Raw genomic sequence first — 11,369 nt, forward strand, 5'->3', positions numbered from 1 at the left:
GCTTATTCTAACATTTTGTAGTTAACTTCACTGTAATACAAGGATCTTTATTATACTTTAAATATATTTTTCGACGAATTATGTAAGTTTTTATATAATATTAAGAAATAATAAAATGAATAAGGTTTGTTGTAGGGCAAAATCAATAAGTAATAAAAAGCAAATAGCAAAACTTGTTGCAAATATGGAGAAATATCCAGATATTGCGAAAGGTATTTGCAACAAGGCTTTTACAAGGATTTTATACTTTTAGAGGAGATGTAATTAAATTTCAATTTTTTAATGCATAATTGAACGTGCAATTTTGTCCCTTAACAAATGCGGATTTGCGCCCAATGGCGAGTCGTCATTCGAAATTTCCAATAGATCATCTTCCGGCTCATTATCATCGTTATCTTGATATACATCTGGTGGTGTAGGCTCGGACAAATCGTATTTAATGCAAATGTTGTGTAATGCTGCACACACATGTATTATTTTTGTTGCTTTTTCTGGTGTATAATGCAGACATCTAGCTCCAATTAAGCATCTGAAACGATTTTTAAAAGTGCCAATACATCGTTCTATGATCTCTCTTCCTAGGACATGCTTCTTATTAAATTGTTGTTCTGCAGAGCTATCTGCAGGGTTCCGGTATGGTGTCAAAAGATATGGTTTCAAGGGATACCCTGAGTCTCCTGAAAATTAATTCAATTAATAATTTGTTTTAATATTTTACTTAAAATTTACCTAGCAACCAAGTATTCTGCATTCCGTTTTGATATTCAGTTTCCAAATGCGCTTTGAGATTTGACATATTGAAAACTAAAGAATCGTGAGAAGATCCTGGATATTTTGCACTTACATATCTTATCTTTCTTTTGTGGTCACATACCTTGCAGTACGATTTAAATTAATTTGGCATGTGTTCGAACATTAACTCATATATACTTACAATCATAGCATTTATGCTGTGATATCCTTTTCTGCAGAAATATAGATGTTGTGTGTTTTTTAATGATACAATTTTTATATGTGTACCATCAATAGCGCCAATGATGCCCGGAATACCACATTTTTCATAAAAATAAAGCTTTGTCGCACAAGTTTCTGCTCCTGTATTTATAAATGAAACATACTTAGGACAAATTGTGCTCTCCAATGCATTCAATACTTCATTAATTATTACGGACAGTGTTGACTGCGCCATTCCAACAATGCCCTCGTTACCTATTCCTAACTGATAAGAACCTTGCGCAATAAATCTTAATAAAGCAGCCAACTTATTTACTTTTAAAATTGCTTGTACCGCTTTGCAAGTGGCCATCGATTTCGTGCAACACTTCCAGAAACGCTTCCTTGCTCAAGCGATAGTTAGCAATAAATCTTGCTGTGTCCGGTCTTCGGTGGGCGAAGTAACACTGCAGTGAACGTGGAGCGGTGACATGGTGGCCAGCCCGGTATGCTCGCCGGTTTTGGGGGTGATTCTTCTCACGTTCAGCAACAATCGCGGATATCAACAAAAATTCATGTCACCGGTTTGCTGTGGAAGAAAACCATTTTTGTGCGGAACCTACATCTAACACAATCACAATATAGCCATTGCCTAATTGATTTCGCTATATTGCAGCAGCTTGAAATGTCCTCGTCTGTTTTGTCTGTATCATCTTTCACACTACATTCACTCGGTCACTCTGCAACTTATATACATTCTATTTTTCCCTAGCACTTCCACCACCGGCAAATAACTAAACCTTACTCCTGCATACTATTTGAGTTTTCCATCAAAAAAAATTTCTTCTCCTTTTCTTTTTTATTTTTTCTTTCTTTTTATTTATTAGATTCAACAAAAGTCATGACAATAATAATCTTAGTAATCTTAAACCTAACTAATTAAATCATAATAAAAAAAAAACCAAAAAAAAATAAGAGAAAAAGAAAAATATACACAATCCAATCTTTTAACTAAATTTTTAAACAAAGTAACAATTTCTCTTTACACAAGTTCGCGTGTCTTACCTTACAGCTGCTAGAATGACGTCACCCACGCTGCTGTTGACCTAGCTGAAACTTATGAATAATAAAAAAAATATATGTATATGTATTTTTATATATTTAGGACTCTTTAATATAAAAAAATTTAAAAATCTCTTTTTTTTTCTTTTCTCTCCTTTTTTTTCTCGTTACTCTTATTTTTTTTTTTTCTTTCGTATATATATCGTATGCAATTTTTAAGACAATATTTAGTAATTAATATAATTCAACTTTCGAGATAATCTTTTTTTTTTTCTTTTCCAAATTTAATTCCTAATTTTAATTTTCATTTTTGCAATTCTTAAGATAATATTTTATGCAATTCTTAAGATAATATTTAATAATTAATACAATTCAACTTTCAGGGTAATCTTTTTAACATCCAAATTTAATTTAATCCTAATTTCATTAATTCATCACAATTATATGTTAGTGAAAAATAAAAATATACAATGGAATATATCTAATAAAAAAATATAAAAAAATAAAAAAAATATATAAATGCAGACACGTGTGTTTCAGTATAAGATAGATTTTTTTTCTAGTGCAGGAATACCTGTACACCGTTGTGCCTTAACGGTGTGTATTGATCCCGTTGAATTCTTCCAACAAAAGTGAATTTTGTTACCGGTCCAATATCCCTATGGTCATGTCTTCTAGTTTAACTATTTATCACTTCACTATCTGCTATATCCCCAATGTAGGTATTAACATTTCGCCACAAAACAGCTTTATCACTTTATTTCGGCTTCTTTGGGTGGTTTTCATTTAGAAGAACCCCAAATTTTTATTTATTGTGTTATAATTGTTAATCACTAATGAGTTTTATGTATCATTTCAAAATTTTTGCTCATTCTTCTGTTGCACTTGACTTGTCATAATACATTTGCATATGTCTCTATTTGCATATGTCTCTATTTAAGCATATTTCGGAAAAAAAACTATTCATTATTTGGCATAAAACTCATGCATTTGATCCACTTTTTAAGAATATGATTAGAGACGATGCAAATTTAATGAAGTTTTAATTATTATCTCTTAGGTTTTGAAACAAACTTGGCTTTTATTAGCACTTTTCAATTTTTAATTATTATCTCTTAGGTTTTGAAACAAACTTGGCTTTTATTAGCACTTTTCAAATTTAATGAAATTTTTAATTATTATCTCTTGGGTTTTAAAACAACTTGGCTTTTATTAGCACTTTTATTCACTTTTTTTTCTTTTAATCTTAAGTTTTGAAACAAACTTGACTTCTATCAGTACTTTTAAATTTCGATAGTTCATCAACCAACAGCAAAGGAAAAAGAAAGAGAGCCATCACCGTGTCTGCTATGGCTTTTATATCCAATTCGCCTAACTGATAAATTCCTATCATGTTAGTGATCCTGTTAGCAAAGCTTGCTTTCGTTAATTTGCGTTAGCTGGCCTTGTTTGACTTGAGGGTAATAACCTCTAATAAAGCTTCTTTTTTCTTTCTCCTTTTCAATAAAGCTACAATTTGTCTTAGATATTTCGAGTGGTTATTCGCACTTGGCAATACTGTCCCCTCTCATTAAGTCAAACTTTACTGAAGCTTTAGTGAAGTTCGCCTTAACTATATTGCACTAAACAAACGAGACTTGAACGTAAAAGCTTTACTTTTCGCCTTCTCTGTTTACCACTTTTGTTTACTTCTATTTTTACTGATAGCGTGCGCGCAATGCACGTTGTAAATTTAATAAATTGAAATTCTTTCAATAGTGAGCGCAAATATAACACATTTAAATTCTATAAAAAAATTACTTGTGGACTATATAATAAAAAAAAGTGAACAGCGTACTTAATAGTTATGCGCAAGAGGAATACTGTTGGTGGTCACATTAAAAACACCTTGACAATGTCGGCGATATAATAAAAAAAATAACTGAAGTACCCATGGAAGCCACATAAATTACAAGGTATGTTAACGTCATTAATATTCACGTTGTTTTATTAACTCTTCGTTTACCCCTACCCAGGCCTACATGACAATCTTTTAAATGAAAACAAATATATTAATCACAATTATACATTTATCACATTTGAATTTACGTTTGTGTATCATATTTCAGTGGATTTGCTGCATCTCGAATTCTGCGTCTGTATAGACGAAGATTTGTATTTTCATCGTCTTCCGATGAAGACGAATACCAAATATATACTGTGGACATTTTTTTTTAATTTTATATATATTTTATAAAGAATTTCAATTCAATTCTTAGCGAACAAAATTAAAAAAATAAGTTCAATTAAAGCTGGGCGCTCTAAAACCTTTACATCATTCACAATAGTGCAAATGTTTGTCTATCAAGTTTCATAATACCAAATTTGCCTATCAATCGACTCAGTAGACAAATGTCTATTGTCTATCGGTAGACATTTCATAATAGCCACCATTGGCTTAATAATAAATTTAAACAACACTATGGCTAATAGTTTTATATTAATTTTTTTTTAAAAAAAATATTTTCTTCAATAAATTTGCAAAATTAAAAATATTAGTATATGTTTACTAATTTCAGAACTTTCTTTAAAAATATTTCTTATAATATTTTAATATATATCTTATATATATTTAATATATTTTCATACGTATATATCAAATATATATCTTAAAAGTTTGACTTACAGGACGAAGATCACCATCTGCATTGTTGTGGACGATCCGTTAAAATCCCTTTTAGAGTTGTCAGGCCCCTACTCACGGAACGGTTGGCGTCACTGCACTTTTATGTTTGAATGTTTTCGCCAAAAGTTCATACGTGAAGTTAAAGGTGTTACACTTTCACTTCCTTTTTCGAAAAAGTTAATATTTGAAATTTTATATATTACACTTTTAAATTTCTTTCCCTTTTTGTAAAAAGTTAATATTCGAAATTTTACGTATTACACTTTTAAATTTCTTTTCTTTTTCGCAAAAAGTTAATATATGATTTGAATCGCGAACTTTAAATAAACGCGTAGTTCAAGTAGTTCAATGCTAGAAGCCGTCCTAGTTGGTTCCCACTTACGCGTTTCGTCTGGGGACTACCCAGACTTATCAGAGTGAATTGAAAAATAAGTTTGTCATTATGTATTAAGTATATGAGAAATTCTGTCCATGTATCATTATAAAACCAATCAAAAGTTACTTACATTTTATGATTACTCCTGACTTTTAACACTATATTAACTAGGTTTCTAAATTTAAATTGTTAAAGCAAGAATGTTTAATTGTTAAATGTCTTTTAAAAGCTCCAATAACTTTTCCCTTCTGAATTTATGTTAGATTTTACATTTTTAATTCAAATTCTCAAATTCTTATACTCAGTTCTTTTTATCTTTAAGACATTAAATATCAATTACGTTTGCGATAGGTATTTCTAAAATCCTGTTGCTCCTGTTGTTGCTGTTCACATAGCTTCTGCGGTTGATGTTGCATGATTGATGGTGGCTGGTCATTTGTAGCTTTTGGCGCGAATAATATAGGAATTGCATCAGTTTCTATTGCCTCATTGCTTTGATTTGTTCCGTTGTAGGCTCTTAGTTGATTGGAATGACGTTTCACATACCCAGCATCTGTCTTTACTATATACAATAATTTTCCAAGTGGACGACTAATAGTTCCTTTCAGCCATTTTTCCCCTCTTGAATAACTTCTAAAAAAAACTGACTGATTAGGTTGAAATTGTGCATTAGAATTATTTTTGCTATCATAAGGTTGATGAAATTGTCGAACTTGGCTTAATAATGTTCGTACCTTACGACCATGTAATAGTTCGGCTGGTATTTTACCCCATGTGTTAGGTGTAAAACGATATGTTGACAAGTATTTTACTAAAGCATTTTTAATCGTCAACCCTCCATCTATATTTTTCAGCATTCCTGTTTTAAAAGTTCTAACGAACCTTTCAGCTAATCCATTAGAAGCCAGATGAAATAATGCAGTCGTAACATGCTTTATCCCATGGCTTTTACAAAAAATTGCAAACTTTTTAACAGTTAGTTGGGGACCATTATTGCTAACAATGGTTTCGGGTAACTCCTCTATTGCAAAAATCGACGATAGAGCTGCTATTGTATCGGATGTTGCACTGTTTGTAAGCTGACAAACAAATGGAAATTGTGAATACGCATCGACACATATTAACCACATCGAGTTATAAAATGGTCCTGCAAAGTCGATATGCACACTTTCCCAAGGTCGCATCATTGCGAGCCATTTCTCAAATTCTTGTTTGCATAATGGATTGTTTGTTTTACATATATCGCACTGTTTCATCGTCAATTTCCTTATCCATGTTGACCCACAATACATGTTGTCATGCTAACTGCTTCATTCTCGTACTACCATTGGGGTAGACCATCATATAAAAGTTTTAATATTTGCTTTGTTAACGTTTGAGATATAACAACTCTGACACTATCTGTATGTAAACAAAGTAAATTATCACATACTCTTAATGCAGTTTTGCGATTAAAATATGGTTTAATATCGGAATCATTGTGATCCAGTTTTTCAGGCCATATTTTACAAAATTCATCACTTTACGAAGATTTTTGTCGTTTTTAGAATGCTTTACAATAACAGCTGCATATACTGGTGTTTTTATAACAATTATATTAAAACAGTCTTCCTCCTTGTCAAACGATTCATCCGTTCCTATGGGCAAGCGAGATAAGGCGTCTGCATTACCATGCTCTGTAGATTTGCGATATTTAATTTCGTATGAATAAGCCATAAGAATGATGGACCATCTTTGGAATCGGTTTGATGTCATAGGTGGTAAATGTTTATTGGGATTAAATATATTAGTCAGTGGTTTATAGTCAGTAATTAATATAAATTTTCTTCCGTATAAATATTGATGAAATTTTTTTACGGCGAAAATTATTGCAAGACCTTCTTTTTCAATCTGGCTATACTTAGCTTGATGTGCATTTAACGTTTTTGATGTAAAAGCGATTGGCCGTTCACTTCCGTCTGGATATTGGTAGGAAATGACAGCGCCGATGCCGTATGAAGATGCATCAGATGCTAATAAAACTGGCAAATGCTCTTGAAAGTGTGCCAATTGAGTTGCATTTACAATATGTAATTTTAACGAATTAAATGCTTCTTGCTGTTCATGTTCCCATTAAAAAGAAACAGAGAAACGAGTTTTTCAAATCGTTTACTGCGCGAAGACCACTTTCATCTGGCAAAATACCATTGGCACTTATACGCCGGCCCAAATACACTACTTCGTCACATAGGAACGAACATTTCTCTCTTTTACAAAGTATGCCATTTTGTTTAAGAATATGTAACACTTTTTCCAAGCATTCTAAGTGTTCTTCTATGGTTGGGTTGGTTATGATGATGTCATCAAGATAATTACCGCAGAGTTGTACACCTTGAATAAGTTGCTCAAAATATTGCTGGTGCACTAGCTATTCCTTAAACTACTCTCTGATACTGAAATAACCCTAGGGGCGTGTTGACTATCATTATAGACTTTGAATTTTCATCCAGCTTCATCTGCAGATATGCATCTTTTAAATCAATTTTAGAAAAATACATATTACATCGAAGTTTATGCAGCAAACTTTCTCTAGTTGGCAATGGATATTGTTCGATATCGATCTGGCTATTGACAGCTAGTTTAAAATCTCCACAGATTCTAAGTGAATTGTCTGGTTTCTGTACCAGAACAATAGGTGAAGCCCAGTTGCTAAATTTTACTTGCTCCCATATGCCTGCTCTTACTAAACGTTCTACTTCTGATTTAAAATCGTGTAATTGCGAAAATAGAATTTGTCGGCTTTTGCAAAATTTTGGTGTTGCGTTTTCCTTCAAAAATATTTGTGCTTTAAAGCAAGCAACAGCCAAGGACTCACGGTTGGAGAAAAAGAACCCAAAGTGTCGAACACAGCCATGATACTCACTTGACAACACCACAAAATGCCGTGCCAATATCTCAGGTGAACAACTCGGAAGACGTGCTGGAATTAGACTGTGATTGGCGCGCCATTGAAAAAGAAATGTCTCAGACGTCGCGGCCGTACCAAAACGAAATTTGTAACACTTGGCCCCCGGAGTTAGAGGAGACAATACGCGACGCACTCAGCAAACAAACTAAGGAAAAACGCTTCTCTTGTCTACGTACCGTCTCCGTTACTTATTTGGTGCGCATCAATAAGCAGAGAAGGTAAATTTTAACATGTAATAATAAATTAAAATGAGCTTTTGTATAGAAATTTGTTAGCTGTCTCTCTCAGCTGTTTGAATTGTGTGTTAAGATATGTAAACAATTTTGCAAACACAAGTGTTTTGTAATATCACATTAAATTTAAATAATTTCTTATAAAGTGACAATAAATATACAAATTAATAAAAATGGAAAGTCTAGGCAAGTTTCATTTCCGCTATGAAGAAGAGCACTGGCGCTGGTCTTACAGCAGATATGGGGGAGAGAAGTATCACAGGTAATAAGTTTAATGGATTCTTGAAATGTGCTTCAATAATTATGATAACATTGTGTTAAAGATATACCCAAAATTCGATTTGCTGTATGACATTTCACCATTGTCGAATCTGATGTTTCTGTGGAGTGTCTTATAAACCCACCAGAAGTAGAAGTAGAAGCCATTGCTATGCCCACAAATGTCCAAAATGAAATCGATTTAGCCAGTGCAGTGGAAGATTCTCCAACTCCATCAACATCGCACAACGTGATTTTACATCCTCCATTATTGCGTTACAACAACGCAGAATCGAAATGAAGGAACAGAAAGTAAAAATTATGAAGGAATACGCCGATTTAGACAGAGGACAAGTACTTCAAATGAAAAGTGCTTCCAATTCCTCACAAGGAATTGGAGCTGAAAAAATTAAAACCAGAGCTTGAACTCAAAAAATATGAAATTGATTTGAAAAAATCAGAAATTGTAAAAGTAACGTTGGATATTGATGAAAATAACAACAACAAATATTTCAATAGTTGGGAAAATGATATTTTTATATGATTTCATTTTAAATTTTAGTTATATATATATATATATATATAGTTTTAAATAATAGTTTTAGTTATTAGTTTAAAATATTATATTTATGTAATATAAAAATACAAAATCTATATAAGATTTACTTAAAATATTAGAGTTGTTTTCTATCATTTCGCAAATGAGTCGACGTTTGTTTTCTCCTTGCGCAGATGTGATATTGGGTTGAACATCTTCATTTGCAGAATTATCAGAAAGAGGTCCAGGCAATGGAAAGTCATCACTACAATTTTCTTGTATTGTAATATTACGTAAAATACCGCAAACATATATCCAACGCGTTGCCTCGTGAATGCTCTTATTGCTTTTAACTTGCAATTTTAGTTCTTTTAAACTGCTGAACCTCTCTTTTAATAAACCGAAACAATGATCAATGCGAATACGATAAGGGCTAAACCATGCATTAAATCTTTTCCTACGAGTTTCGGACAAGTCATTCGAATTTAAACGAAACGGCGTCACTACTGTTGGCGTCCATTTATAAGCACTATGACCAGCTATCCATTGCAAGTCACTGAAATACTTACTTGGGTTCGTAAATAACGAGCAGTTCTTAAATATTTTCTGTCGTGAACGCTACCAGCCTACCACCATATGTCGAATTTTTTTTTTGTTTGTCGCAAATTACTTGTACTTTAAAGCTGTAAATTTGCTTCCGAAAAAAGTATGCTTCTGGATTTTTAGTAGGCTTTTCAGCTAATTTTATCTCTGTGCAATACACGTAACCGATGCAGTGCGACAGTTCATGCATTGTTTCGGAAATAATTTGGTTACGTTCCTCGCTACTGGGCCAATATAAATAACTGTCTTTCATTTTAAGAATGACATCAAATACTCTTCTTGTAATATTTTCTATTGTGCCACCAAAGAGTGCAGACACTTTTCCAATTGAAGCACTCTCCCCGTGTTAATGTATTAACACCTAAGATATTGAGTTCACAGCACTTTAACTGTAACTCTTTATTTGAAAGTTGAGTTTTCAGCACTTGAACTAAACCTCTAGAAATGAAAGTGAGAGATCGAATATTGATTTCAATCTGATTTTTATTAAATTAAATTTTGCCTTAAATACTAAATTATTACAATAACAATATCAAAATTTTATTCTTTTCCTCTACCGTTTTCTTGCCCAAAGTGCAAGCTCAGCATATCTTATGCAACAAAATTTTTTTGTTGTGTCTAGCAACCAAGAATTAATGCCAATGTACTGGCCCTGATATATGTTACATATTCAAAGTTCAGTGCCACTGCACTTAACAGAAAAGTAATGCAAAATATTCAAAGTTCAGTGCCACTGCATTTAATCAAATTAAAATAAGCAAAGGAAAGCCAAAATTTGGATATTGCTAACATCAACATATATGTTCAACTTTTACAATAAATGTTTTACATATAGATATATATATTGACAATAATTAAATGTGTGAACACCCCGCTTGGGCCAAGCCTATACAATACTATCATTAGTTGCATTTTTACAGGAAACTGCTGACTTGCGTGAGCATCATTGAATACTTCATCATTCTTAACAGAATTAAGTATTTTTCTAAATGTTGCCCAATTAACGCGCATACAGCGTTTAAACCGAAACTCAGGCATTTGCAACAATGCATCTGTTAAAAATGTATCACACTTCGACACAGAATGCATTATGTGTGGGACAGCATACCGTGACGATTTCGCGATGGCCATATAAACCAAGAAATCTTCTATAACGTCAACTTTCTTCTCCATTATTTCTATTAACATAGAAAACACGCAACTTTTTATTTAAATATATGTACAAATTCAAATAGGAAATTACCGCTATCTCCAAATTCTTCAACAGAATTTAATTCCTCAATGATTATTTTTTCTAAAGTATTTATTAATTTATTTTTTTCACTTTGTCTTGGCATTTAAAATAATATAAAATTATATGATAATATTTCACTGTTAACATATGTTCCGCTTTTACTGTTGATACGAGTGCTGCCAAGGCATTTGCACAGAAAAAACTAATCACATTACGGGTTTGCTATATATATTCTTTTTTGAATTTTGTTTTGGAATTAAATCCTCTCTTCTGCAGTGTCAATATTAAATTGTCTAATGACTTCGGTTCTCGACGGTATTGCTATAATATCGCCATTTGACATTGAAATTGTCTGGTCTTACTATTATCTAGTCTTGATTTTGATAGTAGTCAAGAATACAATTGTATTTTTTGATAAAGTCTGAACCAATTATACCATCAGTCGGAATAGAAAAGTTATTATTTACCACATGGAATTCATGTGGGATTAATATATTATTAAATTTTAAATCAGTGTCTA

At 32.2% G+C, this 11,369-nt stretch overlaps 3 protein-coding genes across 3 annotated transcripts; all 3 read right to left on the reverse strand.

Moving 5' to 3' along the window:
• Positions 1-279: 279 nt before the first annotated feature.
• On the reverse strand, positions 280-796 carry LOC119687624 (putative nuclease HARBI1). Its single transcript, XM_038102018.1, has 2 exons — positions 730-796; positions 280-677 (listed from the first exon to the last, which is right to left on the reverse strand). The coding sequence occupies exons 1-2, from the start codon at positions 794-796 to the stop codon at positions 280-282; spliced, it is 465 nt and encodes a 154-aa protein (XP_037957946.1).
• Positions 797-892: 96 nt separating this feature from the next.
• On the reverse strand, positions 893-1,306 carry LOC119687630 (putative nuclease HARBI1). Its single transcript, XM_038102031.1, has one exon. It carries the CDS (start codon positions 1,304-1,306, stop codon positions 893-895), a length of 414 nt encoding a protein of 137 aa, XP_037957959.1.
• Positions 1,307-5,368: 4,062 nt separating this feature from the next.
• LOC119687638 (uncharacterized protein K02A2.6-like) lies at positions 5,369-6,328 on the reverse strand. The gene has a single exon (XM_038102041.1). The coding sequence runs from the start codon at positions 6,326-6,328 to the stop codon at positions 5,369-5,371; it is 960 nt and encodes a 319-aa protein (XP_037957969.1).
• Positions 6,329-11,369: the final 5,041 nt, after the last annotated feature.

Source organism: Teleopsis dalmanni, chromosome 1 (assembly GCF_002237135.1).
Source record: "Teleopsis dalmanni isolate 2A chromosome 1, ASM223713v2, whole genome shotgun sequence".
Lineage (NCBI taxonomy): Eukaryota > Metazoa > Arthropoda > Insecta > Diptera > Diopsidae > Teleopsis > Teleopsis dalmanni.